At 40.2% G+C, this 15,705-nt stretch overlaps 1 protein-coding gene across 3 annotated transcripts in view; it reads left to right on the top strand.

Moving 5' to 3' along the window:
* LOC139762681 (GTP-binding protein 2) overlaps positions 1-15,705 on the top strand; it is an 86,646-nt gene that overhangs the window by 11,204 nt on the left and 59,737 nt on the right. For 2 of the 3 annotated variants that reach the window (XM_071687640.1, XM_071687639.1), the window contains one exon: positions 2,991-3,244. In XM_071687640.1, coding sequence (XP_071543741.1) covers positions 3,068-3,244 — 177 coding nt within the window. In that variant the 5' untranslated portion in view covers positions 2,991-3,067. Of the gene's footprint in view, positions 1-2,990; positions 3,245-6,815; positions 6,912-15,705 lie in introns of those variants that run through there. The other variant, XM_071687641.1, reaches the window with a different exon arrangement.

Raw genomic sequence — 15,705 nt, 5'->3', positions numbered from 1 at the left:
TTCGAATAGTTTCCTATTATACAGTCCCTTAGCCTAGCGGTTACATGCCTGCCTCTTGCACAAGGGGTCTCAGGTTCGATCCTGGCTGTTGGAGCTTTGTATGATATATATATATATATATATATATATATATATATATATATATATATATATGGATCTGTCAGCGGATGGAACCATGGAAGCGGAAGTGGATCATAGGGTGGGGGAGGGGGCGAAAATTTTGGGAGCCTTGAAAAATGTGTGGAAGTCGAGAACACTATCTCGGAAAGCAAAAATGGGTATGTTTGAAGGAATAGTGGTTCCAACAACGTTGTATGGTTGCGAGGCGTGGGCTATGGATAGAGTTGTGCGCAGGAGGATGGATGTGCTGGAAATGAGATGTTTGAGGACAATGTGTGGTGTGAGGTGGTTTGATCGAGTAAGTAACGTAAGGGTAAGAGAGATGTGTGGAAATAAAAAGAGCGTGGTTGAGAGAGCAGAAGAGGGTGTTTTGAAATGGTTTGGGCACATGGAGAGAATGAGTGAGGAAAGATTGACCAAGAGGATATATGTGTCGGAGGTGGAGGGAACGAGGAGAAGAGGGAGACCAAATTGGAGGTGGAAAGATGGAGTGAAAAAGATTTTGTGTGATCGGGGCCTGAACATGCAGGAGGGTGAAAGGAGGGCAAGGAATAGAGTGAATTGGAGCGATGTGGTATACAGGGGTTGACGTGCTGTCAGTGGATTGAATCAGGGCATGTGAAGCGTCTGGGGTAAACCATGGAAAGCTGTGTAGGTATGTATATTTGCGTGTGTGGACGTGTGTATGTACATGTGTATGGGGGGGGGGGGGTTGGGCCATTTCTTTCGTCTGTTTCCTTGCGCTACCTCGCAAACGCGGGAGACAGCGACAAAGTATAAAAAAAAAAAAAAATATATATATATATATATATATATATATATATATATATATATATATATATATATATATATATCCGTATGACTATGTAAGAGAGAATATGATCCTCTCAATATATGCTTTTACTTTGTAGATCTCTATGTCACTTCTGTCCCTCACACCTGCCAGCTGTCAGTCACTTGGTACTCTCCTTGACTGATGTATTTCAGAGGCTCTAAGAATAAACACTTGCCTCCTCAGGCTGTACTATTTTTGTGATATTTAAGTTCCCTTTTTTCTGTCTATTCCCCCTGTCTCTTCCTTCCAAGTATTTTAGACTTGTGGTTTTCTTGCTTTTGATTTGAAGGCTGCGTTCCATATCTAGTGAACCAGTGAGGCTATTGGAATAATTGTCTTTACGCATTACTAACCACCATATGGGGTCGTCATGACTCAATCCAGGGGTCAAAGTCATAGCTGGTGTGTTGTTGACCTAAGGTGCAGGCTCAATCCATGGGTCAAAGTCGTAGCTGGTGTGTTGTTGAGCTAAGGTGTAGGCAGTATGCGACAAGTCCTGCTGAAAATAGCTGGCAGCTGGGCAACGTTGTTGGCATGAGACGGAATTTTTGGACTCTTAATAAAAGTTTGATAGGTGTTTACACAGTCATTTCTCACTGCCTGATGTTTACATTCTTGACCCACCTCAAAAACCGTACCTTCAAGGTCAACCTCACGTCTAGGGGGTCATAGTGTGTGTTTCTCTTCGTTGAATATATTTAGGTTGGCACTTGGTAAAAACTTTGCCCATTACCAGGTAATGTCATGTTCTATCCTGAAGCGCAGCCAGCAACCAACAGTCTTTCGTGTGAGCCAAACCAAAGTCTATGAACCTGTACAATGCCCATCCACAATGAACGGTTAACCAGTTTCGAAATGCTATGGAGTACTAGCAATTTAAATAAACCAATGGGGAAAAGATAAACATATAGATCACGTCTGTGTAGACCAAGAACTGACTCTATATAATCCTTACTGTAACCCTCTACAGTGACCACCTTTAAGTATCTATAGATATAAAATACAACAGATTCCAATACATAGTTTTCTGCTCGTCCCCCCTCTTTTACTTCATTGTTTGTAGACGTATATTTTGTTTAAAATTCAATTATAGACTTAGTTACTCTTTATGACCTCAATTTGGTGATGACCCAACCGAGGTCGGGGTCAAACCACTGAAAGTTCCAGACCCAGGGAGCTCATTTCACCATACTGGCCTAAAAAGTAACTGACCGTTTTACAGTAACTTATATATATATATATATATATATATATATATATATATATATATATATATATATATATATATATATATATATATATATATATGGAACAATGTACCCTAATCGTTCCCAGTTATGCATGAAAAAAAATGTTTTACATACATTTTTTTTATGTATCAAAATATCAGAGAAGTGTTTTGCTTATTGGCGTTTTATTAAGAATTTTATATTTAAGGCAGCTGTTTCTTGCGTTCGGTGCATATATTAGCATGATATATTTGCATGCCATAACTAGGCGTTAACTTTCTGCCAGAAAGTAGTTGCATCAAGGCCTTCTTACACTGTACCCCACCATCTGGGCAATTACACAGGTATACTTATATTAACTTGTCTACCTCACCAATTCTTGAATTTGCCTTTGTCTTGTGAACTGATCCAGTCGCCATTATCCCTTTTACATGACACTGACGTCATCGGCAAACATGTCCAATCTATCTAAGCCTTTATAAACCCAGCTCAAGAACAGCAGACATATTCAGGTATGGTACCATAATCCCTCTGGCTAATCATTCTATGTTGATAACAGATAAAAAAAAAAACTCATCTTAAGACCGAGCCTTGTTGCACACACAATGGTGGCATCCAACCAAATTCTTTTTTTTTTTTTTTTAGAAGACTACCATAGCATATTCCCTTTGTTCCCTTTTACTAAGGTAATTATTCTTTTAATCCGTAGTGGGATTGTGATGTAATTTACCTTAATAGGCTATTGTACCCTTTCCCCCATTAGCTCCCAGCGATTAATACATCAAATTGTCTTGTGGACTTGACAGGTTGATCGTGATCCTGAGGGAGGAGACCTGGAGGGCTAATATTAACCCTTGAGGCACGTCCCCCAAGATAGGTCATCATGTTGCAGCAGGAGGAGCCTTCGGCCGCCATAGTGGGCCTCTTTGGTCCCGATGAACAGGAGAGCCACAGGAAGAACAGGAAGGACAAGAGGAACAGAAGGAAGAAGCACCATCAGCAATGTCAGGAGGAGAACGATACGCAATGTACGGGCAAAGCCTTGCCACGGTCACAGGAGGTACGACTCTCATGGCCGGGCTTAACAGTCCAAATCTTTGTAATGATAAACAAGTAGACGGATAAATTTACATGCAAATCTTTGTGATTAATCATACATATATACATATATTTACGACCGTCTGTGAGGAGCATCTGCTTCAGTTTCAAGCTGTGTTTTAGAATTTGTAGCAGGTAAGGGTTGAACTCCTTTGGAATTAGTTCTATCTACTTTTTTTTTTTACTCCATTTTGTCTATTGACGATGATACAACCTCGTCAGAGGTGACTCACGACATAACCACATGCAGGCATGGCTAGATCATGCAAATACATATTTACGGTTGGAAATACAAAACATGGACACATTCCTTTGTAAGCTAGGATATTATTATTGTTATTATTATTATTATTATTATTATTATTATTATTATTATTATTATTATTGCTGTTCTTTTATTTTATTATCATTGTTATTAGTATTATTTTTATTATTATTATAATTATGTAACCCTTGAATCCCACCATGCAGCTCTTGCAGCTTCGAAAATGCGCTCCAGGCTGGAGTAGAATAAGGTAGGCTACATTGAAGCATTAAGGCCTTCCACGACATTATTCTATTTTCCGCTTATTGACAGAGACAGTGTCTTTTCCATTTACGACCAGAGTCCGGTACCACTTAAGATAGGACATTGCAATTGAATTTGAATTATTTATTGACAGATTTACGTCAAAGGGACGTAGTAGTATACCACTACCCTCCTTATCTTTATTATCTCCCATTAGGATGTACAAAGAATTATTTACAAATCATAGCCAGATTTATAATGTTATGGGCATTTGAAATAGAGGAATAATATCTGCTGGTTGGTATCAGAATTGCACTTGAAGTAACGTGCATAGGGGAATGTTTGATAAGGTAAATGATGTTCAGGTTTGGGGACCATAGAGAGAGAGAGAGAGAGAGAGAGAGAGAGAGAGAGAGAGAGAGAGAGAGAGAGAGAGAGAGAGAGAGAGAGAGAGAGAGCTCTAATCGAGAAGGGCAATAGAGATATGAGCTAAGTTATGGGGAGAAGTTAAAGGCAAATATATAAAAATGTCCACCATGGAATAGGAAAGAATAAGGAGATTCTCAATGCATCCTTCAAGTTTGTCGTAAATTGACAATGTCGACGGTAAAATATTCTTCAGAAAGATGCATAGAGGTAAGAAACACTAGATCAATAAAACCTTGCTGGAATAAAGAAATAATTATGTAATATCAGAAAGTTGTGGATTAAGGGAGTCAATGAAACCTTGAATGCAGAGCAGCAGGGTTTAAAAAGTTACATTACAATAAAGAGAGTTTAAAGGAAGGTTGGCATGAGCACGGCATAAATAAAGTTACATTACAATAAAGAGAGTATAAGGGAAGGTTGACATGAGTACGGCATAAATAAAGTTACCTTACAATAAAGAGAGTATAAGAGAAGGTTGGCATTGAGTACGGCATTACAATAGAGAGAGTATAAGGGAAGGTTGGCATGAGTACGGCATAAAGTTACGTTACAATAAAGAGAATATAAGGGAAGGTTGGCATGAGTACGGCATAGATAAAGTTACAATAAAGAGAGTATAAGGGAAGGTTGGCATGAGTACGGCATAAATAAAGTTATCCTACAATAAAGAGAGTTTAAGGGAAGGTTGGCATTGAGTATGGCATAAATAAAGTTACATTACAATAAAGAGAGTATAAGGGAAGGTTGGCAATGAGTACGGCATAAATAAAGTTACATTACAATAAAGAGAGTATAAGGGAAGGTGGCATTGAGTACGGCATAAATAAAGTTACATTACAATAAAGAGAGTTTAAGGGAAGGTTGGCATGAGTACGTCATAAATAAAGTTTTTTTTTTTTTTTTTGCTTTGTCGCTGTCTCCCGCGTTTGCAAGGTAGCGCAAGGAAACAGACGAAAGAAATGGCCCAACCCACCCCCATACACATGTATATACATACACGTCCACACACGCAAATATACATACTTACACAGCTTTCCATGGTTTACCCCAGACGCTTCACATGCCCTGATTCAATCCACTGACAGCACGTCAACCCCGGTATACCACATCGATCCAATTCACTCTATTCCTTGCCCTCCTTTCACCCTCCTGCATGTTCAGGCCCCGATCACACAAAATCTTTTTCACTCCCTCTTTCCACCTCCAATTTGGTCTCCCACTTCTCCTCGTTCCCTCCACCTCCGACACATATATCCTCTTGGTCAATCTTTCCTCACTCATTCTCTCCATGTGCCCAAACCATTTCAAAACACCCTCGTCTGCTCTCTCAACCACGCTCTTTTTATTTCCACACATCTCTCTTACCCTTACGTTACTTACTCGATCAAACCACCTCACACCACACATTGTCCTCAAACATCTCATTTCCAGCACATCCATCCTCCTGCGCACAACTCTATCCATAGCCCACGCCTCGCAACCACACAACATTGTTGGAACCACTATTCCTTCAAACATACCCATTTTTGCTTTCCGAGATAATGTTCCCGACTTCCACATATTCTTCAAGGCTCCCAGGATTTTCGCCCCCTCCCCCACCCTATGATCCACTTCCGCTTCCATGGTTCCATCCGCTGTCAGATCCACTCCCAGATATCTAAAACACTTTACTTCCTCCAGTTTTTCTCCATTCAAACTTACCTCCCAATTGACTTGACCCTCAACCCTACTGTACCTAATAACCTTGCTCTTATTCACATTTACTCTTAACTTTCTTCTTTCACACACTTTACCAAACTGTCACCAGCTTCTGCAGTTTCTTACATGAATCAGCCACCAGCGCTGTATCATCAGCGAACACAACTGACTCACTTCCCAAGCTCTCTCATCCCCAACAGACTTCATACTTGCCCCTCTTTCCAAAACTCTTACATTCACCTCCCTAACAACCCCATCCATAAACAAATTAAACAACCATGGAGACATCACACACCCCTGCCGCAAACCTACATTCACTGAGAACCAGTCACTTTCCTCTCTTCCTAAGCGTACACATGCCTTACATTACAATAAAGAGAGTTTGAAGGAAGGTTGGCATGAGTACGACATAAATACCCAGTTATAGAAATGAATGCACGCGAATATGTAGGCATTTATCGATAGAAAAAAAAAAAGCAAGAGCTCTGCTGTTGTAACATTCGTAATACATTGAGGAAACGATGTATTTTCTACCTTAACGTCACGTCCCTTGGTTCAATGGGTAAACACTGCTATTGGCTACTGTTATCATTGTTGATAATGATTGCCAAATGATTGATCGTATCTCTATGCAATTGTTAGTCGAGATGAGATTTGGACGCGCGTTATCTGTGACGTAAATACAGTGCTGCGCTACTGCTCGTATCTGTATTGTATCTCTCCCATGTTTCAATACATTCATACAAATACCAAGACCCTTTTTTGTATATTTAATATTTGATTTATTAATTTTATATGTATTTTATGAAATTATGTGTAATTATGACGAGATTAGGAATGTTTCTATGGAGACTTGGCACAAAATACCTTGGTTGATATCTACCAGCTGTTCCTTAGTTCGTTTGTAAACACTGCGGGGGAAGTGAGGCGGTCGGGACTTCACACATCGCCCTGTGCTATTCATGTTCAGTTTTCGATATATGTATACATTGCGGTAAGTAGAACGCCTCCGAATAGGGTGCCAAGTGGTGTGACTTTTGATTTTTTATTTATTTGATTTCCTGTCATAAATGCAGGTGTGCATTTCTGGCCAAGATTGTCCAAGGACGTAACACTTGAATGTACGATCCATTGGGGATGGGCTTGTGGACTCGTGTATTTGTTCTTGAACATGGCGGATTCATATTAAGTATATTCCTTGATAGTTACTTTGAATGATTCGTGTTGGGAATTAGTAACATTCCACTGCTTGTCAGACATATAGAGAAGTTCTTTATGTGTTACTTAGAACAGGTGTTCATGACTGATTCTACCTATCAATACATCCATATCTCTTACGGCCGTTCCCTGCGGTAAATTCCCATCAAGGGGTGGCCACCGTAAGAGTCCCCACATGCTTCCCTCGCATACACCATTCCACGCTTTCTTCCATAATTTCTCTCCCGCAAGTATTCCTCCACCCTGTTTGCCCGTGTCACAGTGGTCTTCCACTGACGCCAGCCCCTTTAATTGTACTATCATACACTCTCCATGTAAACTCCCAGTCTTACATTCTTTCCACATGCCCATACCCCCTCAAAGTATTACGTTTCACCCATTCTACCTCTCCACAATTCATATTTTTTGCATTCCTTGGCCTACCACATCTCTCATACACCCTTTCTTATCTTTCTTTATTCCATCTAGACACCTCACATGCTCTTCTCAAATAGCTCATTTCCACATCCTAAATTCTTGACCTCTTTTACTTTCAGAATTATTGACCTCTGTGCCTCGTTCCACATCCATATTTCGGCTGCATAGGTCAGGGTTGGAATGACTATGTTGTCCTTTAATCCTCTCTTAACTAACATACTTTTACCTCTACCCTTCATTATTCTATTAAGGGACCCAATGACTCTTCTACCATGTATTGCTCTCTCCCATATCTTATCTTCCATATTACCACACTTACCCATGACATCTTCCAGATATTTAAATTCCCTCATTTCTTCCAGTCTTTTCTCCTCACATCCATAGCACAATTTAGTATATTTTCTTTCTATATGGTTTTACAAAATCTATACTTTCATTTTTTCCTTTCAAACACCATTTCTTTACTTTTACCTGCATTTACCTTCAATCTCCTCCACTTAAACACATCATAAAACACACTTTCTGCAAACAACACAGTATCATCTACAAACAGGTTTGCCACTAGCCAACATATCTCACTGCCACACTTCATCTCTGCACCCCTTTTCCCTAGCTTTACTTTCATCTCTCTTATCACTCCATTCATATATATATTAAAAAGCCACAGTGGCATCTCATGGCCCTGCCTCAAACCTATATGTATCCCAAAACTTTTGCTTAGCTCTCCATCCTCTCTTACACGCACATTTGCTCCTCTATAGAAGGCTTTTACACCATCCAACAGTTTCCACCCCAGTACCACATATCCTTAACACACTTCACACCTCACCACTTGGCTCTGTCATACTTTTTCTCCAGATCCTTAAAAACTGCATACATCTTACCTTTCACTAAATACTTTTCCATGGTCAACTCTACTTCAAAAATCTTATCCACACATCCCCTACCTTTCTTAAATCCTACTTGCTCTTCATTTATTTTACATTCAGTCACTTCCATCACTCAGTCAATTATTATTCTTGCATACACTTTTCCTGGTATACTTAACAGACTTATTCCTCTATGATTGCCATATACATCCTTTGCACCTTTTCCTTTGAATAAAGGAACAATGATATCTTGCACCCAGTCTTCAGGGAAAAACCTTCTGATTCCATGCTAAATTACATATAAGATGCATCCACCTTATCACACTCTTTCCTCCATACTTCAGCATTTTAGCCATATTGCCATCCTCTCCAGGTACCTTTCCGACCTTCAACTGCATTATTGCCCATTTTACCTCCCTCCTTGCTATAGGCCCCTGCACTTGTATCCTCTTCCTTCCCTCCTCCTTACCCATGCATGTAACAACTGCTGCCTTCCCCTCTCCCTCATTCATCAGTTCTTCAAAACACTCTTTTCATCTTTTCACTTCCTCCTTTTGATTCAGCTATTCCCATTGCTTACTTCTCGCATTAACATTCCCACTCTTACATCTACCTCTTTCTAGTATAGTTTCTTATTATCCCAAAACTTTTCACTTAACTTTCTTCCAAAATCTTCATCTACTCTTTCTTTGCTTTCCTCTATCAGCTTCTTAACATTCAGTTTATATACTTTGTATTCTTCCCTCCTCCTTTTCTGAACTTCCACTGGTATATTCCTATTGAGCAATCTACCATATGCCTTTTTTTTATTCTCATCCACAGCATTTCTAATCTCTTCTGTCCACCATGCATTGTCTCTTTTATTCCTGTATGTCACTACCTTGTATCCAGCTGTTGATTCCACATCCTACTAGTATTTCTCTAAACATTTTAAACACCTCATTCACACTTGACTGCATTCCTACATTCACAGCACTACCATCTAAGCTTTCTGTTACCTTCCTTTCATACTACTCCCTGTATTTTTCCTGATTCATCCTCTCGCTTACCAACATTTTTACTTCTCAATTCTTCCTTACACCCTACCTTCACTTCTCCTTGATCAACTCCACTAGAACCACGAAATGGTCAGTCTCTTCAAAGAATCCTTTCATGACCCTTGCATTCTGCACAGTCTTTCTTAATCTGTCATGCATTGCCACATAATCAGTCAAAGTCTTTGCTCTTTTCCATCATTCCTCATCCATATATATCTGTGGATCATCTTGTGCTGAAAAAAGGTGTTGCAAGGAGCAAACCCCTCTCAGCACAAATGTCCACAAAATAGCTTCCATTCTTATTTACTCCAGGCACTCCCCATTTACCAACTATCTCACCAATTCTGTCACATCCCACTTTTGCATTCATATCACCCAGTATGACCACATTTCTCTCGTTCTCAAAACTCTTTGTACAGTCCAAATTCCTCTAGAAAAGCTTCATCCTTACATCGCACAGTCTTCATGTTCACAGGCGCATATACACATACCCATGCAATTCTTGATCCACTCCATCCATGCTCTGTAACACCTTCCCATACTCTTGGTGATAGCAGGACTGCACATCCTTCTTTCCCTTTTCTCTGATAATTTTCACTCATTCCTGTCCTTACCACACTTCCTTCCATGCCCTCCCATAACAATCATTCATCATTTCCATTTGCAGGATACAGGTTTCCTTAATCCCAAGCACCCTCAATCGCTCATTCCTTTTAACCCTCGACATAACTGGTAGACTCCAGTACCGCTTTTTAGCCTTTATTACCTCAACCTTGACGGGTCTTTGGCAGAGAGCAACTCAAGCGCATGTTTCCAGAGACAGCAAGGCTCAAAAATTGTTAAACTGAAAGTAACAGTACACCTCAGGTGTTAGTTTAAATCAAAAATTATTGCCCAGATGTAATTGGGCAATGCCTTCCCCTTAAGGGGTGTACTGACAAGGTCACTATGAGAAGGTGGGGTGAGGCTTGACCACTCCAGTAAAACTAGAGTACCCATTGAGGTGCTGAAACTCAATACTTTAACCAATTCTAGACTTCTTTACCTTCCACTGTAGCTGTTCCTCCTCCTTTATTGACCATGTGTTTGTGAGTTATTGTACTTATTGGAGAATAATTTGAATTATTTAAGAGTAAGAATAATGACATATTTTATCATTTTTGGCATTTGCTGATGTGCTAGAAATGGCAGTGGTGGAGAACCAGTTTTATATCCAGCTTTTATACTTTTTTACCCCAAGCCTACTGCCTTAAAGGATCCTAACAAAGTAGAATTCAGAATTCAAAAGTTTAAGCTCATTAGATCTCTGAAGATCAGACAAAATTTAGGAATTACATTTAATGAATTTCATATGGGAGATTGTCTTCTGAGCCAGTAATTATTTTATAGTTTCCACAGACTTGGAAACTCAGAGCTGAGTGCACTTGGGATCTCATGATTTTATCCCATATTTCATTCAGTGGTGTAGTTAGAGGAGTGTGTTGCCATGTCTTTTCAGCATAATGTAAAACCTGATGTGCAAAACCTAATCTGAGTTATAAAATCTGTTTGAAAAGTTTCCTTGGGAAACCAGAAGTAAACAAGTCATGAGACCTTGGTATCATGGTTCCTGAACTTGCAGATATTGGAAACAGGATACCAGTTCCAGAACCCCTTCTCTTCATACAAACAGTGGTTAAGTTGTGTTTAGGGTACCTACCTACCTATGCACTGTGAACCTCTTACAAAAGAATAGATATTAGTAAGGAATACCTTTTATACAGCAGTCCCCTGCAAAAACCTGCTTTGGGCAATGTTGTAGTTGCCATGGACCTAGACGTATGAGAATTGTGGGCGTAGGGGGAGAGATTTACCTTAAGTCCTAAGATGATATTCAAAAGTGTAAAGTAATAATGTAGCAGCTGCATGTCACCGTTGATGCTTCACACTTGGCCTTTGGACTTCCACAAAGCAGTAAGCCAACTGCATAATACAGAAGGCTGCCTCAGTGCCTTCCCTGGTATTGATTGATTGATTGACTTTATTCAAGGACCCTAGTACATTATGATAGGTATAAACGTATGCAGTACACCACAACAAGGTACATAGTAGCTTCCACTAGGATAACCTACTAAAGTTTTACAAACTTATTTCCTGTAGGGTCTTTGCTGCCTGGTTGTGATGCTACTCTTGTTTCCCACTTGCATTAGTGGTCCTTGGTGGGCAATAAGATCTGAGGTGTTACTGTCATTTCACTCAAATGATGCTGTATGCTTCACCCCACCAACATCGTGATGGATCCTGCCATGCCTCAGTTAATTATCACCTCTTAGAAATATTATATCAAGAGACACCCTTGTACTTTCATCTCCCTACCCTTATTTATATGATAGGTTTGTAGAAGCTTTATACCTATTATCTTATCATCAAGGCAATGAAGGACCTCAGCTTGATGGTGAGAGGAATTTTCAGTTTTGTGGTAGGAATTTAGCTGGTCAAAGAATGTTTTAGAACTTGTAGTGTTAATTAAAAGAGATGAAATAGCAAAAGTAATATTTGTTGACTGACAAATTTTGAGCCAGTTGACATCAAATTTTGGAGCTATATGTCCGCCAGGAGTGTAATAGGATTTTTAGTATTGGAGACAGGCACAACAGCCTCTTTTGAAGGTGTATTATAGATGCTGACTGTAGCGAGACATGTAAAAAGAAATAGTGGAAGCATCATTAGGCAGATATCTATCATAGGAAAATGGGTATTGAAAGTCCTGGAATATTACTTAGTAGGTGTTTAGCTGAAGAAATATTGTTAGAAACCTCAAACATAGTTGAAATTAATTGACATTGAGTCATGTGGGGCCAGTATTATTCTAGCCTCAGCCCTCCTCATTGGCAGCAGAATTGAACAGTCCTGGAGGTTCATCATACCCCATAATGCTTGGTAGTTGGGGGCAATATTCTGATTCTTGTTATTGATACGAGAAAAATTATTGGTGTTTAAACTGACCTAGTAATTGGTTTCTAAACAATCATGAAGTAACTTCAACAAATCTGAAATTGTGAGGTAACTTTGGGCACTACTTCAACACTCTTATTTTTTTTTTTTTCCCGCTGTCTCGCGCGTTTGCGAGGTAGCGCAAGGAAACAGACGAAAGAAATGGCCCAACCCACCCCCATACACATGTATATACATACGTCCACACACGCAAATATACATACCTACACAGCTTTCCATGCTTTACCCCAGACGCTTCACATGCCCTGATTCAATCCACTGACAGCACGTCAAACCCGGTATACCACATCGATCCAATTCACTCTATTCCTTGCCCTCCTTTCACCCTCCTGCATGTTCAGGCCCCGATCACACAAAATCTTTTTCACTCTATCTTTCCACCTCCAATTTGGTCTCCCACTTCTCGTTCCCTCCACCTCTGACACATATATCCTCTTGGTCAATCTTTCCTCACTCATTCTCTCCATGTGCCCAAACCATTTCAAAACACCCTCTTCTGCTCTCTCAACCACGCTCTTTTTTATTTCCACACATCTCTCTTACCCTTACGTTACTTACTCGATCAAACCACCTCACACCACACATTGTCCTCAAACATCTCATTTCCAGCACATCCATCCTCCTGCGCACAACTCTATCCATAGCCCACGCCTCGCAACCATACAACATTGTTGGAACCACTATTCCTTCAAACATACTCATTTTTGCTTTCCGAGATAATGTTCTCGACTTCCACACATTCTTCAAGGCTCCCAGGATTTTCGCCCCCTCCCCCACCCTATGATCCACTTCCGCTTCCATGGTTCCATCCGCTGCCAAATCCACTCCCAGATATCTAAAACACTTTACTTCCTCCAGTTTTGCTCCATTCAAACTTACCTCCCAATTTACTTGACCCTCAACCCTACTTTACCTAATTACCTTGCTCTTATTCACATTTACTCTTAACTTTCGTCTTTCACACACTTTACCAAACTCAGTCACCAGCTTCTGCAGTTTCTTACATGAATCAGCCACCAGCGCTGTATCATCAGCAAACAACAACTGACTCACTTCCCAAGCTCTCTCATCCACAACAGACTTCATACTTGCCCCTCTTTCCAAAACTCTTGCATTCACCTCCCTAACAACCCCATCCATAAACAAATTAAACAACCATGGAGACATCACACACCCCTGCCGCAAACCTACATTCACTGAGAACCAATCACTTTCCTCTCTTCCTACACGTACACATGCCTTACATCCTCGATAAAAACTTTTCACTGCTTCTAACAACTTGCCTCCCACACCATATATTCTTAATACCTTCCACAGAGCATCTCTATCAACTCTATCATATGCCTTCTCCAGATCCATAAATGCTACATACAAATCCATTTGCTTTTCTAAGTATTTCTCACATACATTCTTCAAAGCAAATACCTGATCCACACATCCTCTACCACTTCTGAAACCACACTGCTCTTCCCCAATCTGATGCTCTGTACATGTTTTCACCCTCTCAATCAATACCCTCCCATATAATTTACCAGGAATACTCAACAAACTTATACCTCTGTAATTTGAGCACTCACTCTTATCCCCTTTGCCTTTGTACAATGGCACTATGCACGCATTCCGCCAATCCTCAGGCACTTCACCATGAGTCATACATACATTAAATAACCTTACCAACCAGTCAGTAATACAGTCACCCCCTTTTTTAATAAATTCCACTGCAATACCATCCAAACCTGCTGCCTTGCCGGCTTTCATCTCCCGCAAAGCTTTTACTACCTCTTCTCTGTTTACCAAATCATTTACCCTAACCATCTCACTTTGCACACCACCTTGACCAAAACACCATATATCTGCCACTCTATCATCAAACACATTCAACAAACCTTCAAAATACTCACTCCATCTCCTTCTCACATCACCACTACTTGTTATCACCTCCCCATTTGCGCCCTTCACTGAAGTTCCCATTTGCTCCCTTGTCTTACGCACTTTATTTACCTCCTTCCAGAACATCTTTTTATTCTCCCTAAAATTTAATGATACTCTCTCTCCCCAACTCTCATTTGCCCTCTTTTTCACCTCTTGCACCTTTCTCTTGACCTCCTGTCTCTTTCTTTTATACATCTCCCACTCAATTGCATTTTTTCCCTGCAAAAATCGTCCAAATGCCTCTCTCTTCTCTTTCACTGATAATCTTACTTCTTCATCCCACCTCTCACTACCCTTTCTAATCAACCCACCTCCCACTCTTCTCTTGCCACAAGCATCTTTTGCGCAATCCATCACTGATTCCCTAAATACATCCCATTCCTCCCCCACTCCCCTTACTTCCATTGTTCTCACCTTTTTCCATTCTGTACTCAGTCTCTCCTGGTACTTCCTCACACAAGTCTCCTTCCCAAGCTCACTTACTCTTGCCACCCTCTTCACCCCAACATTCACTCTTCTTTTCTGAAAACCCATACAAATCTTCACCTTAGCCTCCACAAGATAATGATCAGACATCCCTCCAGTTGCACCTCTCAGCACATTAACATCCAAAAGTCTCTCTTTCAACACTCATAAGTCAGGATATTCCATATACTCTCTTAGGCGGTTGCTGACTACAATCTGCAACCTACTTCTCATCCAGCGCTGGAAACACCCCAGCCACGAAGGCGGCCCTCTTCCAGGTTGCAGTCCACCAACACATCCTGATGGCACTAGCCACTGTGACCTGTTTGATGAACCAGATCAGATATTTAATGGAAATGGCAAAGGTATGATCAGGTTGGTGCAGGAGGCAGGGGGAGAAACCATACATGGACAGAGAAGAGCTCTGATTTTGAAAGATTTTAGCTAGGTCTAAGGAATTTTGCAAGAAATTTTCTGTATCATGCTGCAGAAAATACATTACTGAAGTTGGAGAGATAGACTTGCCCATGATACTTAATCTCCTGTTCATTTGCTCAGAAATAGTAAACATTGGGTGTGATATTCAGCATGGGAATGATCATGCATTGCATGAATTTGTGTTAGATTATTGAGAAAATTACAGTGAAATCTGATGAAAACTGCCTCAAGATGAGATACAAGGGTGAAAATTATACTGAGCTAAATAGCTATACAAAGAATGAGATGTTTCTTTGCTTATGGAAAACAAAAATATAACCACCTGATCATGAAAGAGTTGTGAGTTTAGAAAAAGTTAAAATGCACTAAGAAGAATTTAGAAATGGACTAATTACTGCATGGCACTGGAAGTAAATGA

This window comes from Panulirus ornatus, chromosome 44 (assembly GCF_036320965.1).
Source record: "Panulirus ornatus isolate Po-2019 chromosome 44, ASM3632096v1, whole genome shotgun sequence".
Taxonomy (NCBI): Eukaryota; Metazoa; Arthropoda; class Malacostraca; order Decapoda; family Palinuridae; genus Panulirus; species Panulirus ornatus.
Note: the sequence above shows the minus strand (reverse complement) of the source record. Positions and strands in the feature narration are given on the sequence as shown.